This window comes from Taudactylus pleione, unplaced genomic scaffold (assembly GCF_031769625.1).
Source record: "Taudactylus pleione unplaced genomic scaffold, aTauple2 ptg000116l, whole genome shotgun sequence".
In the NCBI taxonomy this organism is placed as follows: Eukaryota; Metazoa; Chordata; class Amphibia; order Anura; family Myobatrachidae; genus Taudactylus; species Taudactylus pleione.
Window position 1 is genome coordinate 1,220,190 of NW_028284518.1, and position 22,286 is coordinate 1,242,475.

The 22,286-nt window shown below is 42.0% G+C and overlaps 1 protein-coding gene across 1 annotated transcript in view; it reads right to left on the reverse strand.

Annotated features, from left to right (window-relative positions):
- Positions 1-209: 209 nt before the first annotated feature.
- The window catches only part of LOC148524716 (uncharacterized), a 29,611-nt gene continuing 7,534 nt past the window's right edge, over positions 210-22,286 (reverse strand). Inside the window, exons 3-6 of the mRNA XM_088471753.1 lie at positions 14,561-14,709; positions 9,039-9,183; positions 5,295-5,392; positions 210-1,441 (exon numbers count right to left, since the gene is read on the reverse strand). Coding sequence (XP_088327879.1) covers positions 1,328-1,441; positions 5,295-5,392; positions 9,039-9,183; positions 14,561-14,709 — 506 coding nt within the window. The 3' untranslated portion in view covers positions 210-1,327. The remainder of the gene's footprint in view (positions 1,442-5,294; positions 5,393-9,038; positions 9,184-14,560; positions 14,710-22,286) is intronic.

The following is a 22,286-nucleotide window of genomic DNA, read 5'->3' on the forward strand; positions in this document are numbered from 1 at the left end:
AAAGGTCTTAATAGAATATTACACAATGAACGTTTTTTAGTCATATATTTTCATCACAGTTGGGAAACAAGCCGAATGTCATGCATTTCTGTCTTGTGAATGTCAACTTTATTAAATGACATTATTAAATGTCATATTTCTGGCTTTAAATAAACTTAACAGAACAAGGAAGCGTAGACCAGAGTATGAAATTGTATATTTATGTTTTGGCAAAAACAGATAGGAACCACATGTAAACAATCACACAGTGACAATTACATTCAATATGTGTATCCATTTAAGGATAAAATAAAACATTTGATAGCTTATTTATAATATGAATCTTCAATTAAATAGCTCTAGTCTAGTACATGATACATTGTTGCATGGTGTTGAGCTGCTTTTCTTAGTTACTCAGAAGAGTACATATCATCCCAATGGGTGGTCTTGTTCTCTCAGAATGCCTTGCTCTTTTCTTCTTAACCAATACATCAAAATGGAGAATGTTCCACCACGTTCAAGCATTGTAAAGAGTACCTGCCTTTTACATGGAGATGATGCTTCTTACATCATTAGAGCTCATTTACTAACATTTCATTTTGGTTCGAAGTTTTAACTGAACAACTGCAATTAATCAGCAATTAAATTTACCCGTCTCGTGCAATGAAATAAAGTTACTGATTGGTTGATATGACTTACAAATTTTGTATTTCAATGAAGAGGTCCTAATTCATGATTCACATTCAAGGTCTACCACGTAACACCTTGGTTTCACACCAACGAAACTGGATGTTCTGCACAGAGCACATTAAGGTTTAGGCCTATACTGGAGGAAACAGCTGAAGAAGCGCACTGTGCAAACATCCCATTAAAGACCAACCTCCTACTGCTTTAGTACCAACCTTTTCATTAAATAAAACTTAAAAAAATATTGATATATAATCTGTGTAGCCTCATTTATGGCTTAATTGAACAACAAGAGTTAGAGAATATTAACACTGTTTTTATTGTGTTGCACTGTTCGGTATATAGTAAAATGGAATACAAAGCTTCATACACAAAGTGCAACATGGAGTCCCACTACTTAATGTGTAGGATAAGTCCCAGAGCCTGCTACCTATGAGTTAAGGTAAAATGTCAGTTATTTTGCAGAGTGAAATTTTCCTAGAAATATGCATTTAGCCCAACTCACCTCCTCAGCCTGAGCAAATGTCCGTCTCTCTGCAAATGCTGCCATCTTGTACTACAAGCATTTGGGGTTTGGCAGGAATTTGAATTTTTGCACAAATCATAATGAAGAGCAGGACCAAAGGTGGCTTTCAGTTAGTAAATGAGCCCTACTGAATTACTATAGTGTTTTTACCTCATGCAACCCAAGCTCAATTCTCTCTGGTTCATTGCAATGCAATAATATAGTTTGTTTCCTATTGACAGACTGTTTTAACGTTTTCTGTAGGCAGAGCTGTAAGAAAGAAATAGAATGTGCCTTGTGTCAACTATCTATTACAGAGTCATAGTCATATTACAGAGTCATAGTCAAATTACAGAGTCATAGTCAAATTACAGAGTCAGTCATATTAGAGTCATAGTCAGTCAGTCATATTACAGAGTCATAGTCATATTACAGAGTCTAAAACACATGTGACCTGCCTCACCACTGTAACTGACGGTAATTTGTCAGCATTTGTTTAGGTACCGCCTATTGGGAACATTTACTGCGGCACATCATATCAGGTGGAAAAAAAATGCAACATACACATAAGAAAATGCAGTTATACTGTAGATTAACAGGTTTGTGATCTTGATACACGTTTAGGTATTCTCTCATTTTCAGAGTCCAGATCTTAATCCTATTAAGAACCTCTGGGACGAATTGGAGCAATGGGTGCAGTCTAGGCTGGCTCGACCTTCTTCAGTGTCACAGTTGGTTACTGCACTTAGGGCAGAACGGCAAACACACAACCTGCTGTTGTCCAGGAACTTGTGGACAGTTGCCAAGAAGGGTGTCTGCAGTAATCACTGCACGTGGTGGACATACAAAGTACTGACGTCAATAACATCTTGTTGATCTATTTGCTGTCAGTGTCCTATCACTTTTGTCTACATAGTGAAGCTGGCAGCATCTGAAGATCAACCATCTACAGCCTAGATCAGTGATTCCCAACCTCGGTCCTGTAGGCACAATAATGCTGCCCATACACCTACACGATTTCTGGCCGATTGCCTGATTTTCGATGAGTCATAAGATGGATCTTGTGAAAATCGTGTATTATTTTAGTAAGATATGATCCGATGCGCGCTCCCGCAGCTCCTATAATCGGATTTTATGATCAGATGTGCAGCACATCTTGTCCATCGCATCGTGTGCAGATCGTGCCATTTATTTTGTTCATGTGATCCATCGTGCAGCAATTCAAATCATTTCAATGACTGTTTCTCTTATGAGCCTGTGAGACACAGGATCGATCTTACGACAGATCGTGTGCTAAGAAAAACAACAAATATGCTGCCGATACTGCCAGGGAGCTCTGGGGAATCGTAGGGAAATCATATGATGAATCTGATCTTATGCTGGTCGTGTAGGTGTATGGCCAGCATAACAGTCCTGGTTTTAGTGATATCCATGGTTGAGCACAGATGGTTAAATCAAAATAACTTAAGTACTAATTTAGTCACCTGTACTCAAATATGGCTATCCTTATAACCTGGACTGTTTGTCTTGAGGATCGTGCTTGGGAACCTCTAGCCTAGATTAAAAATATTCTTCTGTATAAAATACTGAAGTGAGAGACACTGGCTATTGCTTCCAGTTCATGCTGTTGATTGGGTTTAGTACTGATCTGGACCCATTCAAATAATCCTGTAATACCTATAACTCCTAACTTTCCACTGGACTGACAGCTGGCCTTTTCCACTGAACATGGGTGACCTCACATTTTGTCACAGCTGCTCTAGCTAAGACCTATAAGTTAGTTTGCCTTTAGACAAGTGTAACCGTACACATAACATTTTTAAAATGTAGCTTTATTACATTTTCACACTGCTGAGTTTATTGGCATGAACAATTTTCTGCTGCAACCATTTGTAGCTGAACATCACTTCTCTAAATATTGAGCAATTTGGGGGGAAATACAAAGGAAAGCATTTACAGATCACTGCTTAACAACGTAATATGCTGTATGCAAGCTAATTGTCACAGATCATTGATTTAATTAAACCTGAATTTTCCAGTAGTATTGTATGCGCCCGGTTAGATAGCAAATTGCTAGAGGAAAATTATTCCAAACCCCATATACTTTCACTTAAATAAATAACTGATTACATTAATCAGTATTCTGTAGCTTTAGATTTTATCATTCTAAAAAGGTATATATATGGTTTTAAAAAGGTATGTACTATAAAATATGTAATCTATTCATTACTGAATAAAAGCAGTTGCTCATGCAAACATGCTGTTTGTCATATTATGCTACTGATTTAGGAAGAGATTATTATTTTACATTTCCAAATACTAATGAAGAAAAGCAGAACATGCTGCTGACATTTTCCTATGCAGCGATGAAAAGTGAAATGCATAAAAGGGGAACTGAATCTTTCTGGAGAATATTATATTTGCCCTTTGAGATGTGAAATTTTTGGTTAACACCAGTGCTTTCCAATGACGTTAAAAGCACACTTTGAAAAAAAAATAAAAAAAATGAAAATGCTATTTTTTCTTGGCCAGCACAACATGTTCTTGTCTTTTTACATTTAAAATGGCAAATTTGAAACTTTTAATTTTATAATTCTGACAATCATAAGGCTGGTATTATCACGTCTTTACATTTCTATAGTACTGTATATTCCTCATATAGGCGCCAATGCTATTTCAATGTGTTTTGGTAGCATAGAAACATTGTGCAACATGAATTAATAAAGCCAAGTGCTAGAAGAATTTGACGTCACTCTTTAAAATAAATACAATGTTTTAGAAATATGGATATAAATCTATATACCATGGTTAGCTCACCATTAGAGACACAAATTGTACAAATAAAGTGTGTGTCTGACAATGTTGTTTAATCTATATTGAATTTCAACCTATACCAGATATCTATATAAAAGAACTAAAATTATATTTTGTTCTTTTTGATATATATATTATATATAATATATATATATCTATATATATCTATATAGAGATATATATCTATATATATATCTATATATATCTATATAGATAGAGATATATATCTATATATATATATATATATATATATATATATATATCTATATATATATATTCTGGGCACATGTTAGAGTATGAAGCATGTAATGCCTCCATTGTTGCATTACTCTATATCTGTACACAACATAATGTACCAACGTGTCATATTTTATAAACCAGAATGAATAGTATTGTAGCAATCTTATCAATAAATGTCAAAGTTGAATGTTAAATATAAAATGCTGTAAAATACTAAATATCCCAACACCATAATTTACTGCTTTATATATCCAACGGGAATTTGCAGTAGTCCATATGGAAATGACAAGCAGGAAATCATTATAGATGGCCACAACTTGATATAGCATAGTGTGATGTTGTGGTGACGTGCTACCAGCTGAAGAGGTCAACATGCATAGAGCTAATTTATTATAGCATGTCATAATCATCAAGTGAGAAGTCCAAGTCTAATTAGATCTTATCTCAAAGGGCCATGCTACAGTTCCATCTACATTTTTTACTTTTAATGTGCACTCAATTTGTTCCTGGCCACTCACATTATGATTATCCAGGTTTAAAAAGTTGCAAGTCTAGTATATGCACAAACTCATATATGGACACATTTTGGCACACGTGCCTAATATGCAGTTTTTACGCCATATAAATTGCTTCCGTCAAACTCTAAGTTAGACCCACTGTGTTAGTAATAAGTTTGCATTTTGTGTCAATGTTTAACACACAATCTAATGTAAATCTAGCCAATAATATCCAATGTAATAAAAGTAAAGTAGCTATACTATAAAATAAAATCACTGATACTTGCTGATGCAACTTAAGTAGTTATTGAAAACTAAACACTTATGATGACTTTATCGACCTATGAGGTAATGGTGACAACTGACATCAAAATGCTTATTTTAGTGTTGTGAAGGGCTTTTATGGTCAGTGTATTCTAGTTTGCATTTCCTTGTTTAAAATAATTTTGGTACAATATAAATTGTTTATAAAAAAGATTAGTCCTCTACATTTATCACTGGTGCTTTGATACCTCTCATAAAAGTTAATTAGTTAAGAAAATAGTATTGATGTCATATGTAGATATACTTACGTAACTGAGAAACATTGTAATTACGGATAATAAAACAATTAAAGAGAAAATGATTTCGGAGTTAAGATGCGTTTCTTTGATGTTTTTTTCCCAACAATCTAGAAAAGAGGGGAAAAAATTATAATGTTAGATTCTAAAGTCTTTTCTAGGTGACAAACATTTTAGTCTTTTATGTTTTGCACTAACCTTCCCATATATGGCCTAAATGTAATAATATTCTGAAGCAAGTTTGAGGATCTCACCCAACTCTGAATAACAGCAAATAGTTTACGTGGATATGTGAAATGTACTATAGCTGTAGCATCAGAGTTTTGTAAGATACCCAAACTTGCACTGTGATGGAATGTGTATGTAATGCCGGCATCCTGATGGTTGGTATCCTGTTGGGTAAGTATACTTACCCTCCACCCTTACCCCCCCAACACTAACCCTCCCTTTTTGTAGCCTAACACTAACCGCACCCTAACCCTTCCTGTTTATGCCTAAACCTAAGCCTCCCCCCTTCATGCCTAATTCTAACCCTCCCCTCTTAGTGCCTAAACCCCCCAGTGGTACCTAATCCTATCCCTCCCCCCTAGGGGTGCCTAATCCTAACTCTCCCCCCAAAAAACCAAACCCTAACACCGCTGCACTCCATAAACTTAACCCTCTCCCCCCACGCAGCTAGCGCTAAGAGCGCCCCGGACTTACCTCTTTCATGCTGGCGTCCTTCAGCATTCCAGCGTCGGGATTAAGATAAGTGTCGGTATTTCAATGTCTATTTTAAGTCCCTTGTTGGGATTCCGCTGTCGGTATTGAAACTGGCAGCATCACGGTCGCCGGTCTCATAACTACATCCCCACTGTGACAATGTCTTTGTAACAGGAGTGAATTTCTCATATCAAATGGAACCAGATTACTAGATATATTGTACTTTGGACATTTTTATAAATTTAATCTGGATTGTCACACCTGCAATACTACCTGAAATTGTTTCCACTTAAATGTCAATTATTAGTGGCCCTAAAACTACAATGGCATATAAAATTGTTACAAAACATTCACCCCCTTTAGTATTTTGTAAGATTTTACTTTGTAACATTATAATTATTAGCACAAAAAAAAAATCAACTCAATCAACTTTTACTGTATTTAGGTGTCTATTAGCGATAGGGTTGAATAATTCTATAATAAGTTTTCAGTTTTTATTTATAATAAAGACAAAACATTACAGTAACTATTGTTTTGACATAATTAACATATTATTTTGTTGATCAGAGGTAAAAATTTGCATTTGAATCCATTTTGATCTCAGGATGTCGGAAACTTAAATGTTTAGACGGTTGAGAAATTATTTTTATTGTCTTTGGTTACTGATGCTGATAAATCAATGGTTCATATAAAAATTAGGAAATCTGTATGCCAACATATTTCTTAATGGATTTCAGCACTGATACGAAATGGTGGATTTTGTCCAGAGCTCATATATAGTTACATATGTAATTTGAGACTTTTAATCTTGCAGTAACAAATAAATAACAGAAACAGCACATTTAAATAGAACTCCAATTATTTTAAATCTCCATCAGAGGAAGTCAGATAAAAAATTGAGTAGGAAGTCATATCAAAACATGGCCACACAGCAAGGGAATATTCAGCGCAGTTAGTCAATGGGAAATCAATTAAGCATTACGTATTACATAAAAGTTCTGTTGCACACATTGCTGCTTAATACATTGCTTATTTTCTTGTACACCTCGATAGGGATTGAATTCTCCCCAAGGTACATTGGCAAAATATGTAGTCTGTTTTATTTCAATATTTCAAGTTCAAATGCTGGTACAGATAACCTAATTTATTCCTTTTTTTTTAACCTTGTGGCATTGAACTATTCTCCAAAATGGACTTTAATATATACTGTATCTTATCTGGATGCCAAGATTGTTGATCCATTTTAATAAAATAGCTTAAAAAAACCTCAATGTAGTCTGTATAGTAGTTAACCACTTGACTGACAAATTTTTATTCCAAAAATTCATAAGAAATTGTCAATTTTTTATTTTAATTGGCCTAAAAACATAGTTTTAAATCTATTTTTAAAAATATTTTATTGAAACATTCTACCCACAGATGTGTCCACATACATCTTACTTCCTTGTGCATTAAATAGTCCTTCTTTTCACGCCATGCCATGATGTGACTCGGTAGCACAGAGCATCTTTTCATGCAATTTTTTACCTTCAAATAAGTCTTATTTGCAAAGCAATGCGAATGGGATGCACAAGCTTCTGCTGATTAAAATCGTATGAGGCATGCCTATATTCTGTGTGCAACTGCAGGTGTTTCTGCATGCAAAACACTACATTACAGTGTCACAGCCGCTTGTATGTCCTATTTGCATCACTTTGCGTATAAGATGCATTTGAAGGTAAAAAGGTGCTACCTAGTCACACGTCGCTCATGCATTATATTTAATGAGACTTGTAGGGCACGGAGGTAAGGTTTTTGTGAATACATCTGTAGGTGGTGTCATAGATTCTTTAATTATCATCAATTCCAACTCCTATGGCCATAGGTCAATATATTTAGATTATAAAAATGTATGCCCCTGTAGTGTTCACTGCCACCTCCTACCCTCCCCCTCCTTTACATGCAGAGCACAGCAGAGTGAGTAATATGTAGCTCAGAGAGGACTGATCAGTCCCCTCTGAGCAGGAAGAAGCAGAGGGGCTGATGATCATACATTAGCTCGCTCTGCAGTCGATCTGCAATTATATAGTGCTGCTCAGAGAGGAATTTCAGTTCCCCTCCAAATACTTATTGTGGTCAGACAGAGGGATCACCCTAGAATGCCAATCACTAGGCATTCTGGGGTGCAAAAAGAGCATGTGATGTTGGCGATCATAGACAGTCAATATCACAGCCGCTGTTCTAAGTGCCAGGGTGGAGTGGAGGAACATGAGATTACTTGCGACAAACCCTAGGGGCAGAGTTGAGCCTGCGGTTGTACCACATGTGATGCCGCCAGGTAAGTGGTTACCGGACATTAAATGAGCTTGGGAATTGTGGATTACCAGCACATATGACTGGACATTGACTAGCGTTTAGGTTATTATATAATGTATATTTTATCACTCACCAAGTCATTTATGTTTGTTAGATTTTTTACTTGGCGGTAAGTTTTTGGGTTCATTATATTGACTTCAGGTTCCACTGCACATGTGCGATCTGACAAGCCGGCTCACACATACGTAGCACCAGAAGCAGGACCGGTGCAAGGCGTTTCGGCACCCTAGGCAAAACTTCAGCCTACTGAACCGCAGCCACCCTCCCCCACCATGACCCACTTTCCAGCCCTCAGGTGAAGTGAGGAGGCAGCATCTTAGATGTTCCACAGCTGTCACCTGCATTTAGTACAACAAGAATGTCTCTTTCAGGAACATCCTTAATATTGTGATAGGCAGACTATTTGGTTCCCTCCAGAGCCCAGCGCCCTAGGCAGCTGCCCAATTGTAGAGCCGGCCCTGGACAGAAGGCCCCAACAGTCCTTTCACTGCTGGCAGACAGTATCCCCAGTGACTACACCTTGCTCATTTCACCCAGTGACATTTTCGGTAAACTGGCTAGAAATTTTTTTTACTATCGCTTCAAGCGATGAAAGATTGATGAACAGACCTCTCAGAGATACAGTGATACATACAATTTGGCCAAAGGTGATCAATCTTTTGCATACAAGCTATTGAACAACTAAATAAAATGTCATACCTGGGAATTTAAAAAGAGCTGTGTTGTTTTGGTGTTCCTCAAGATTGCACAAGTAATTCCCATTGTTTGTAACAGAGCAGTTGCTGAAATGATTATTACATAGAATATCTCTCAAAGATTGGAAAGGGTCGGTGCTTTTGTTTCCCTGGAAAAGAAGTGGAATATTGTTATTCTGAAATTCAGGTGATATGAAATTAATCATCCTACTCACATAGTTTTTACAGAATTGATTGGTAGTTGTATAGTGAAGTGGATGTAAAAATAGTGATCTATTCATCAGTACAAGTATCACACTGCCAGTAACGGTTGCCTGCCATATACAGTGTATGTACAGTGTTTAAAGTACCATGAATACTTACAGTGTGATCTTCATATGGATGGATAGCTTTATTTTAAAATATAGTTGCCTACTCTCTGGGAGTGTTCAGGAGACTTCAGAATGTTAGGCAGCTCTACTGGATTTCTGAGAAAGTAGTCTAGCATCCCACCTGCACTGGAGAAGCTAGCGACTTGATGGTACAATTCAGGTTGAATCACGTCACTGTGGTCACACGCCCCAACTGCCCAACAGTGCTGTAACAAGACTCTGAAGTGCCCTGTGTTGACCTGCTCCCAAAGCACAAGACATCATGAAGTCACGCAGAGGGGATGGGGGAACCAGCATCGGGAAGTGCAACACTGCCCGACACGTCCGGAGGATACTCAGAGTGGCTGTATGTAGATGCCAGGGTGCATGCCCGCTTGCACACTCCTAGTTATGGCCCTGCAGACCAATGCTGCAAATTATGGCACTGAGCAGCATGGGAAGTAATAATGCAATTCACTGTGTATGACCCTCACATCTCCCACCTGTGCCTGCTCTTCAATATCTCCTTGAGATCTTTCGTACAATATCTGTAACAGTTTTAAAGTCCCTAACCAATGCATTTACCTTCAGGTGAATAAGAATGTAACAGCCACGTTTCTGTAACCTCTTCAGAGGGTGCATGGATACATACTTGCCTATTTTTGAAAAAGCATTACAGGGAGATTGAGAAAGCAACATGAATGGCCCTAAGGAGAGGGTGTGCTGGTTCGGCTGAGAAACAGGTCATAAAATTAACTTACGTCCAAATGTAAATAAGCCCTAAAGTAGATACGTAGTATCTGAAACAGAAGTCGAAAAATCCAAAGGGTAGCTGCAACCAATGTCTCAGTATTTTAATCCATACTTTTATCAGTATGGGTGGAGAGTGATGACATAATCACTGTTACTCTCATCATGAAGGAAATTACTAGACTCTACGGGGAGTCAGGGGGGTCTCCCACTATTTTAGGGAGAGTCAGCAAGTATGTATAAGCTAATATTAACATGGGACCAACAGCAGTGAGAGTTAAAAGCTACTTAAAGACTGTCACGCCTGACTCCATGGAATCCCCTACTGAGGGGCAGAAAGCTGTGGTCCCGGGTTGAGGGAAAAATCGTAGATGAAGGGCCTGGATGTACATTCTCCTCATCCACAAGTATCAAATGTTGACGAGACCTGACCAAGGGTGCGGAGTCTAACCTGCCGAGAGGTGTTCACCAGTGACCCCTTCAAGTGGGATATGGATTTCAGCTGATCCTGGCAAACAAGTTGCGGTCCTTTGGTCAGGTATCCAATGCGAATGGGAAATGGAGAAGGGTATACCGCTAGGGCCCACTGGAAGTATGGTTTCTATACCTACAGCTAGAGAGTAGGCACAAAGGGAATTGCTTCCTGAAGTGGTACAATGGGAGACTAGAGGAAAGACCCACAGAGGAGTAGGACACTCTGCCGGCACTGGAGGAGAGTGGTGAGTGAGCTGACTGGGAGAGTGCTGACTGCATGGAGTGCAGATATTGGAGCACCATTGGTACAGGAGGTGGACTCCGAGATAGTACTAGGATGGAGGTGCACCGAGAATACAATGTGCGAATCCAGACACACTAGAGAGTGGTTCAGTGGTTGTACTCGGTTGGTGTGATTGGTGTGTACTGAGGGCCTAATTCAGAGCTGCTCACAAAAAGTGAATAAGGGCGACCGCTTTTTAAAAAAAAAAATGGCCTCCTGGCCGCTCGATAAGCTGTGGGTGACCACCCACAGCTTTTGCGAGCAGCCAGGTGATGGGGCTCGCGACGAGACCCTACCACAATGAGACCCTTGTGGTAGGGTCTCATCTGCCACAAGCCCCAGTGAGCTTCCAGCTCTAATAGAGCCGGAAGCTCACTACTGACATCACTAGTGACGGCAGGCAGGTGTTCCTTTGGGAAAGCCTCCATTTGGCCAGCCACCCCCCCTCCCCCCCTACAAAACGGGGTGAGCTGTCGATCAACATCGACAGCCGTCCAGTTTGTAGCGAGTCCCGAAGCGAGTGAATTTCTCACTCGCTCCGGGGCTTGACCACACGCATTGCGCACGCCATGCGTGCACAGTGCCCCACCATCAACCCACTTGTGAACAGGTCTGAAACAGGCCCTGAGTACACGGGGTGCAAATCCAGATGCACCAGTGAGTGATTCAGTAGTTGTATCCGGTTGGTGTGTACTGAGTACACTGTGTGCGAATCCATATGCCCCGGAGAGTGGTTCAGTGGTAGTACTTGGTTGGTGTGTACTGAGTACACGGTGTGCAAATCCAGATGCACCAGACAGTGATTCATAGTTGTACTCAGTTAGTGTGTACTGACTACATGGTGTGCGAATCCAGACGCACCGGAGAGTGGTTCAGTAGTTGTACTCGGGTGGTGTTTACTACTGAGTATACAGCATGCGAATCCAGATGCACTTTAGAGTGGTTGTACTGGGTAGTGTGTACTGGGTACACAACGTGCGAATCCAGATGCCTCGGAGAGTGGTACAGAGATGGTATTTAGAAAAACTTGAGAACAAGGAACAGGAACCAGGAACGGAATGACAACAAGCATACACCAGTAGTGACACTTGCTGGTGTCCAGAGCCTAGTTATATACCCTAAGGTAGCAGTTTATTGGAGATCAGTGTCAGCTGACCAAGACCACGCTACCATTGGGTGAAGAAACAGTCAGGTGAGAAAGACCATCATGGCAGCGCCCATGACGGCAATCTCAGAAACCAAGACACAGAGCCGCACCCGACGTCTGACTGCACGAGAACTCAGGGGAAGCCGGTGCTAGGGTGAGTAACGGCCGATCCTAGGCCGAACCCTAACAAAGACATTTACCCATTTACAGAGAAAGCAGGTACCCTGAAAGATGGAAAAAGAAGATTCCACACTCAGACAAAGAGATATTTGCCAATCTGGGTCGTAAATGCAGTAGGCAATGGAAGGCAGTCACCTCCAGACGCCAGCCCTTTAGGGGCCACACTGACCTTCTCCATGCTCCAGGTCCTGCTTTATGTACAGGAACAGGAAGGGACTGGAATGTTAGTAGTGCATGCAAGCAGCGGGGGGCACCAACAACTATCTCGCCTCCAGGCTCCTGGTATGAACTTATGCCCTGTTGCCAATATTTGTTGTTTCCCCTCCAGGACACTGTCAACGGGCGGAGCATGCAAATCGTGTATTTTGAGTTGAAATTTCCAAGTTTTCAAATAAAGATTTAGGACACCCAAGTAAAGAAATTAGCTCTGGTCCATAAATTACACCTACTCCTTTATTTCGATTTGTAAATGTGATAGAACAGTTACAGGAACTATTCCCACTTCTCTTGGTTGTTGTATCAGCAGGTTGAATTGAGAAAAAAAGCATTGTGAATTAAAGATTCCTAGGTAAAAATCAATGGCACATGTTTGTAATAGATTCCTTCAGGCAGTCCTACCTGTACATGTTTTTCAAACAATGGCCCTTATTCAACCATATACAGGTTAAGTCTCCCATATCCAAATATTCCGAAATACGGAATATTACAAAATACGGAATATTTTTAGCATGGCTGAGCTAGTGAAACCTTTGCTTTTTGATGGTTCAATGTACACAAACTTTGTTTAAGGCACAAAATTATTAAAACTATAGTATAAAATTACCTTCAGGCTGTGCGTATAAGGCATATATCAAACATAAATTAATTTCATGTATGTACACAAACTTTGTTTGAGCCACAAAATTATTGAAAATATTGTATAAAATGACCTGCAGGCTGTGTGTATAAGGTTTATATAATACATACATGCATTCTGTGTTTAGATTTGTGACCTATTCCCAAGATATTTAGTACTTTTATGCAAATATTCCAAAATACGGAATATTCCAATATCCAAAATACCCATGGTCCCAATCATTTTGGATATGGGAGACTCAACCTGTATTAGCATAGTTTCTCCCCTTAATCTATAAAATATTTTCAGGGGAGCACTAATCAATACCACAAAGCCAATTCAATTAAAAAAAAACAACCGGTAGCATATCTAGCATATACTAACTTAATTTATACTGCACATATCAAATGCTTGCACAAAGGCATAGATTGTACACGTGTCTTAATATGCAGATGTGATCATGTGTTGTTTGATACAAATATATATATTTTTTTAATGCTATCCTGAGAGGGCATCAACGGAACATAACAAGAAGTTGCAATGACTATTAAGGGTTTTTGGGTCCTATTTATCAAGTTTCTGCATAATTTAGGTATCCCAGCTATGTAACAACAGCCTAATGCAGGAAATTTCACAGAAATCTCCCACAAAAGGCTAACTATTGCTGCAGAACGCAGTCCCCATTATTGTCAATGAGGACTGCAGTCTGACCCCTATGTATTAAACTCCGAAAAGCAAAGCTTTTCAGAGTTTGGCCCCGATAGTTTATGTATCTTCAGATGGCAAACTGTTTTAATATTACGGAAGCATATTTAGAAGAGAGGGATCTTCCGATCCCTATCTCACAGCCTCCGTAAACTGACTCTATGCGCATGTGCAATAACTCACAGGGAAAGTGGTTAACTCACTGTCCCCATGAGTTACATTTAGTACATAGGGAGGATAATAGTAAAAAAATTATTATCCCCCCTGCATGAGGAATCTCATTGTAATGTAAAACTTACATATTTCCTAAAATTCCTACAACTGTGAGGGTCAGAAAAAAAAAAAAAGTGGTGCACATAAGAAAAGATGGGCTTCCCCACAGCAACCAATCAGATTTTGTAACTTGCACTATAGTAATGAACATAGGGTTGCTGCTATTTCCTATGTGGCTAAAGGACCTCTGTGACGTATCCACCACGTGACCGCTGCAGGAGGGCTGACCGCTCCTGTGTTATCATCCACTAGGGCATAGAGGGGGAATAAATAATTGCGGCGAGCGCAGCGAGCCACCGTGCCCGAAGCGTGGCGAGCACAGCGAGCCCGTGAGGGGACACTTTTTGTTACCCGTTAGCATCCCCGCCCCTCCCCCTTTCAGGCCGGGTCACGTGGGTGTGACGTCACAGGTCCATCAGCCTTCTATAGTCTAGACCTAACCATGAACATAGCACCCCCTTTTTCTTAGCTCCAGTTTTCATAAATCCCCAATGTGCTGCATGTATACTAATATAGTAAAACAATTCACCTGTGTCTCATTTTCAGACTTGCACAGTGATGTGTCTATGCAGCCTTGGTTCTTGTCAGCCGAGCACAGGAGAAGGCTGTTCTCACGGCACATTAGTATCAGACCAGCCTGGTTAACTTGGATCTTTATGGCATAGATAAGGTACCACACTGCAAAAGAAGCAACAATAATTAAACACACATCAGGCCACACAGTAAATGTGAATATGTATGCACTAAGAAAGTAAATGAACATTAACTTACTATTTCCAAAAATGAGATATGGAAGTAAATGTGTGATCATCATGTCTGCAGCAGCATGTGTGTGTTTATAAAAAAGCATTTCTGTCAGAGCTTGTGCCTGTCACCCCGTGGCTGGGATTTCCTATGTCGTCATGAGATGTTGGAGGGGAAACTCCCTTCACAATTCACAAGACAAAAGAAGAACTTCACAGTGAGCTACTCTTTCTGCATGATAGAGCCTGGATGCTGTTGTTGGACAGTCATTTTTGAGTGTCACATTCCCTAGGCATTTTTAAAATATATATGTGTATTTGATACACTATGATGTAAAGACATAGGGGAGTTTAACATTATTTTTTATTAACAGCCTATAATCTAATATATCAATCATTGTATTTAAATGTTTTAATTAGGGGTGTGCACCGGCCACTTTTCGTGTTTTGTGTTTTGGTTTTGGATCTGGATCTTTCTTCGTGTTTTGGATCTGGATTGGTTTTGCCAAAACCACCCTTCCGTGTTTTGGGTTCTGGGTTTTGTGTTTTGGATCTGTATTTTTTTGAAAAAAAGCATTAAAACAGCTAAAATCACAGAATTTGTAGGTTTTTCTGCTCCTATGCTATTATTAACCTCAATAACCTTAATTTACACTCATTTCCAGTCTATTCTGAACACCTCACAATAGTGTTTTTATGTCCAAAAGGTTGCACCGAGGTAGCTGGATGACTATGCTAAGCGACACGAGTGGGCGGCACAAACACGTGACCCATCTAGGAGTGACACTGCAGTGGCAGAAAAACTAGGCCCCAAACTGTACATAATGCAAAGAAAAAAAAGAGGTGCAAGATGGAATTGTCCTTGGGCCCTCCCACCCACCCTTATGTTGTATAAACAGGACATGCACACTTTAACAAAGCAATCACTTCAGCGCCAGGGTCTGCCACACAACTGTGGCTGAAATGATTGGTTCGTTTGGGCCCCCACAAAACAAGCTGGCAATTAATGTGTCCCTGCACAAACTGGCTCTACGGAGGCAAGATGTCATCCTCATCCTCCTCATCCACCGATTCCTCACCCTCTTCAGTGTGTACATCCTCATTCTCACAAAGTATTAACTCGTCCCCACTTGAATCCACCACCACAGGTCCCTCTGTACCTTCTGGAGGCTGGTCTCCCTGGAAGAGCTGATAATTCATTTTGATGAACATCATCTTCTCCACATTCTGTGGAAGCAACCTCCTACGCCTTTCGCTGACAAGGTTCCCGGCTGCACTAAACACTCTTTCGGAGTACACACTGGAGGGGGGGCAACTCAGGTAAAATAGAGCCAGTTTGTACAGGGGCCTCCAAATGGCCTCTTTTTCCAGCCAGTACAGGTACGGACTGTCTGACATGCCTACTTGGATGCTGTCACCGATGTAATCCTCCACCATTCTGTCAATGGTGACAGTATCATATGCAGTGACAGTAGACATGTCAGAAATTGTTGCCAGGTCCTTCAGTCCGGACCAGATGTCCAAACTTGGTCCTGCCTGCCCTGCATCACCGCCAGCGGGTTGCTTAGGATACCTAAGTTTTTTCCTGGCAGCCCCAGTTGCGGGAGAAAATGAAGAAGGAGCCGTTGACGTGTCACGTTCCGCTTCAGCTGACAGTGTGTTCACCAGCAGGTCTTTGCACCTCTGCAGGCTTGTGTCGGCCGGAAAGAGAGACACCACATAGGCTTTAAACCTAGGATCGAGCACGGTGGCCAAAATGTAGTGGTCTGATTTCAACAGATTGACCACCCTGGAATCCTGGCAAAGCGAATGAAGGGCTTCATCCACAAGTCCCACATGCCGAGCGGAATCGCTCCATCTTAGCTCCTCCTTCACTTTCTCCAGCTGCTTCTGCAAAAGCCTGATGAGGGGAATGACCTGACTCAAGCTGGCAGTGTCTGAACTGACTTCACGTGTGGCAAGTTCGAAGGGCTGGAGAACCTTGCACAACACGGAAATCATTCTCCACTACGCTTGAGTCAGGTGAATACCCCCTCCTTTGCCTATGTCATAGGTGGATGTATAGGCTTGTATGGCCTTTTGCTGCTCCTCCATCCTCTGAAGCATATAGAGGGTTGAGTTCCACCGCGTCACAACCTCTTGCTTCAGGTGATGGCGGGGCAGGTTCAAGAGTGTTTGCTGGCGCTCCAGTCTTCGGCACGCAGTCGCTGAATGGCGAAAGTGGTCAGAAATTTTTCGGGCCACCCAAAGCGTCTCCTGCACGCCCCTGTCGCTTTTCAGAAAATTCTGCACCACCAAGTTTATTATGTGAGCAAAACATGGGACGTGCTGGAATTTGCCCAGATGTAATGCCCGCACAATATTGGTGGCGTTGTCAGATATCACAAATCCCCAGGAGAGTCTAAGTGGGGTAAGCCACTGGGCGATGATTTCCCTCAGTTTCTCTAAGAGGTTGTCGGCGGTGTGCCTCTTACTGAAACCGGTGATACACAGCGTAGCCTGCCTTGTAACGAGCTGGCGTTTCTGAGATGCTGCTACTGGTGACGCTGCTGCTGTTGCTGCGTAAGGTGATACATCTACCCAGTGGGCTGCAGTCATATAGTCCTTAGTCTGCCCTGTTCCACTTGTCCACATGTCCGTGGTTAAGTGTACATTGTGTACAACGGCATTTTTCAGGACACTGAGGACACTTTTTCTGACGTTTCTGTACAGTCTTGGTATTGCCTGCCTAGTGAAGTGGAATCTAGACGGGATTTGGAACCGGGGACACACTACCTCCATCAATTGTCTAAATCCCACTGCACTAATGGCGGATACCGGACGCACGTCTAATACCAACATAGCAGTCAAGGCCTCAGTTATACGTTTTGCTTCAGGATGACTGCTGTCGTACTTCATCCTCCTCGCTAAGGACTGTTGGAGGGTCAATTGTTTAGTAAAAGTAGTGGTGTTCCTACTTCCTCTCTGGGATGATGAACGACTCCCAGCAGCAGCAACAGCAGCAGCGGCAGCAGTAGGCGTAGCAATGCAGGATCCTCCGGAGGAATCCCGGATAGGAGAGTCAGTCATGCCAGTGACATGGCCTGCAGGACTACTTCCGATCCTGACTAAGGAGGAAATTGATGAGGAGGGAGTTGACGGTGTGGTTTGCAGGCGCTTGGATACAACAGGACAACGGGATTTAGGTGTCCCTGGACTGCTTACGGTCTTAGCCAAAGTTTCTGAACTTGACAGTAACTTATTATGAACGCGCTGCAGGTGCCGTATAAGGGAGGATGTTCCTAGGTGGTTGACGTCCCTACCCCTACTTATTTCACCTTTACATATGGTACATATGGCAAGACAGTTGTTGTCCGGATTTGGATAGAAATATTGCCAGACCAAAGAGGTGGAATGTTTGGTCTTCTGCCCAGGCATGACCGTGATGGGCTTTTTCATCCCACGGACAACAACTGTCTCCCCCGGAGCCTGATTTAAACAAACCACATCACCATCAGAATCCTCCTCGCCAACTTCCTCCTCAGCGCCAGCTACACCAGTATCCTCATCCTGTTGTACTTCAACAGTGACATCTTCAATTTGCATATCAGCAAGTGGACTGTGGGTGCTCCTTTCAGCACTTGCAGGGGGCGTGCAAATGGTGGAAAGAGCCACCTCTTCCCGTCCAGTGCTGGGAAGGTCAGGCATCGCAACCACCACCACACTTGGACTCTCCTTGGGGATTTGTGATATCTTCTTAGAAAGCACAGTTCTTCGCTGTGCTTTTGCCAGCTTAACTCTTTTCATTTTTTTAGTGGGAGGAGGGCTTCCATCGTCATGTGAAGCTGAACCACTAGTCATGAACATACTAGGGATTGACCTTAGCCGTTCCTTGCCACTCCGTGTCGTAAATGGCATATTGGCAAGTTTACGTTTCTCTTCAGCTGATTTAAATGTCTTTTTCAAGGTCATTTTCCTGAACTTTGCCATTTGGGATTGTATGTGCCCTCTACTATGACATTGGGCATCGGCCTTGGCAGACGACGTTGATGGCATGTTATTGTCTATGTCATGACTAGTGGCAGCAGCTTCAGCACTAGGAGGAAGTGGTTCTTGATCTTTCTCTATTTTATTTTTATCGGAGAAAGTTTGGTCCTCCATTTATGTTATATCAATTTGATATATACGTGCGGCTAAACACAGAAAATAATTTTTTTTTTGGTTTGGACTGGAGTGTACTTTCGGGGGTTACAGCACCCTTTAAACGGTCAAGCCAGCCGGCCCTTTACTTATGACACAGGCGCACGCTTGGCACTACTTTGTTGATGCACGTGCGGCTACTGCGCACACAATTCACAAACACAGAAAATATATTATTTTTTTAGCACTTGGGGGGAGCACCCCTGATGGACAGTGCACCCCCTGGACAACACTACAGCACCCCTTTAGGACTGGGACACTGCACAGGACTTTGGAGTGGACACAGCCCCTATGGAGAACTGACTGCACAACACAGTCCAGCCAGCCCCTATGGACTTTGAAGTAGTGGACACAGCCCCTATTAACAACAGCAGCACAGCACAACACAGCCAGCCCCTATGGACTTTGAAGTAGTGGACAACAGCAGTACTACACTACACTACACAGCCCTAACTCCCACCCTCCCTCTTCACTGTCCACAGCAGAGTGAGAAAATGGCGCCGACCCGGGTACCTTATATAGGATCCAAAACCCGCGAGACTCGGAAGGCGGGATGATGATGTTTTGCCTCGATTTCAGATCAGAGTCAGGCGGGAAAAGTCGAGCCTGACTCGGATCGGACTCGGATCGGGGGGGCTCGGGGGGGTTCGGATTTCAGAAATCCGAACCCGCTCACCCCTAGTTTTAATAGTCTTCAACTATTTAACAAGCACTTTATAAGGTGGTGTTTTTAAATGGACCATCCTGGACCTAGAGTACCTTACCAAGCTGTCTGTCACAGTGAGCAAAATATACAGTTAGTTTTCAGAAACACGTTGGTGCTGGATATGTGAAACTACAGCACAGTATGCACAAGAGGCAAAACATAGAGGTAACATGCTCCTGAAACAGACATTTTGTACCGCTTGCAGAGATGGACACAGCTCTAGGAGGAATCCAATTGCGGGCATGACATTTTAAAAAACCTGCAGCACAGAGTTTTTTCTGCAGCTGCGGGGTTTGCCTATTCAATTAGTAGACTGAAAATGAAATGCAGTCTTTTCTATAGAAATCACTGCGTCTCTTTTCTCGCACCTCCACAGCAGCTCCATCAGCGGGACTTGCCTTCGGACCACAGCAGCACCCCCCCTAAGGACTAATTAAGCAGTTGGAAGTTTCCAATTATCTACCTACCGCTGTCGGTACAGTGCGGGAAGAACACTCACAGGGCCGTAACTAGGGTATTGTGACCTGTGCCATGGCAGGGGGTGCTGTTCAGGGCCTGCCAATTTTCCTGTTTATTATCATTCTCACATCGTAACAAATGGACAATTACTGGAATATGCGCTAGTCCTTAAATAAATGCAAGGAATGTAGATGGTCTGTACACCAACACCAAGTGGTAGACTCCTAGGATAACCACATCCGTAACCATAACACGTTTCACCGTCCACACCGGCTTTATCAAAAGGCGGAAGTGATGTTCTGTATCCAAAAAGCTGTTTTTTATCCTCAGTGGTAAATTCGTGGCAGCTGTTCATCAGCACTAATTGCAATTTATCTGTGTGTGGTTATATTAGTATTCTGCACAAATAGATACAAAGTAACGGGATAAATGAAGTTATGTAAATGAGACATTGTACAGAGTTGTCTGTTTACTCATTTATTTTATACTGTATATCTATTTTTATCCTGTTACTTTGTATCCACTTTGTCTTCCACTGGAAGCCGCTCTCTGCTTATGGCAGCCAGGACTGGCAGTCCCAGGGGGAAGAGACGGAATTGGTATGTATTCATTTCCTGATGCGAGAAGCCCGGCAGGGGTGAAGATCCCGACAGGGGTTTTTTGTAAGTACTACTAACCCAGCACCCCCCTAGCCCTCCTTTAGGGGTGCCTAACCCTAACATTCCGCTAAGTGCCTAACCCTAATATTCCGCTAAGTGCCTAACCCTAACATTCCGCTAAGTGCCTAAACCTAACCACTCCATCCCGCATCCTAAACCTAAGTCTCCGGGGGGGTGCCTAACCCTAACCTCCCCCCAGGGGTGCCTAACCTTAACCCCCCCTTCCCCTAGACTAATCCTAACCTTCCTGGGGGGGTGCCTAACCCTAAATCCCCCTGGGAGCTCTGACACCTAACCCTCCTCCTGACCCGGCTTACCTTCGTTCAGTTTGCCAGGCGTCGGGCTCCAGGCATAGGTCTAATGACAGGCGTCGGGATTTTGATGCCTGTCAGTACGCTGCCGGAAATGGACAACCGGGAAGCTGGTGGTCAGCTTCTCGACCGTCGGCTTCCTGACTGCATCCCGGAAGAGACACCTCCCCCTGGGGCTGCCTGTCCTGTGCGTGACTGGCAGGAGGCGCTTCCAATAGGAAGCCACCTCCAGTCATAGTGTAGCCAGTGCAGTCATGGACTGCACTGGCTCACCAAAGTAAAGGATTTTATTGGGGGGACTGCAGCCTCACAGCCCCTAGGTAAAATCTGCCACTGTATGTGATGTAGTTAAGTTTGTAATTTATGCCTGTATGTGCATATTGTATTGTACCCTTATTCCCTCCCTAACCTTTCCCTTTTTATGTTTTTTCCTACCCCAATTTCTCCTTTCATTATTATTGATATGTTTATGCAAAAATTCAATAATACTATTGACATTATTCGAAAGAATGGACAGAAATACTGTAAATGAGTCAGAGTGGGAACAATATCTTCCCCCAAGACTTTGTAATAGTCCCAATTGAGACCATCAGGGACAGGGGGTTTACCAGAGGAAAGGAAAGAAAAAGTACAGTACGTAAAATCTCATCCTCAGAAATATCTGCCTTATTAGTATTCTGCACAAATAGATACAAAGTAACGGGATAGTTGAAGTTATGTGAATATGAGACATTGTACACAGTTATCTTTTTACTCATATTTTATACTGTATATCTATTTTTATCCCGTTACTTTGTATCCATTTGTGCAGAATTCTAATCTAAGCACACACAGAGAAATTGCAATTAGTGCTGATGAGCAGCTGCCCCAAATTTACCACTGAGGATAAAAAATGACTTTTTGGATACAGAACATCACTTCCGACTTTTGATAAAGTCATTGTGTACGGTGAAACGCGTTAAGGTTATGGATGTGGTTATCCTAGGAGTCTACCACTTGGTGTTGGTGTACAGACCATCTACATTCCTTGCATTCATTTACAGACTAACGCATATTCGAGTAATTGTCCATTTGTTACGATGTCGGGAAGTGGCTGTGGATATCCAGAGTTGTTACTTCCCAGTCCTGCTGTGTTGGAGCCTGTGAATCAAAGATCTTGGCGAGTCCGGATCACCCAGCCCTCTGCTCACAAGCAGCA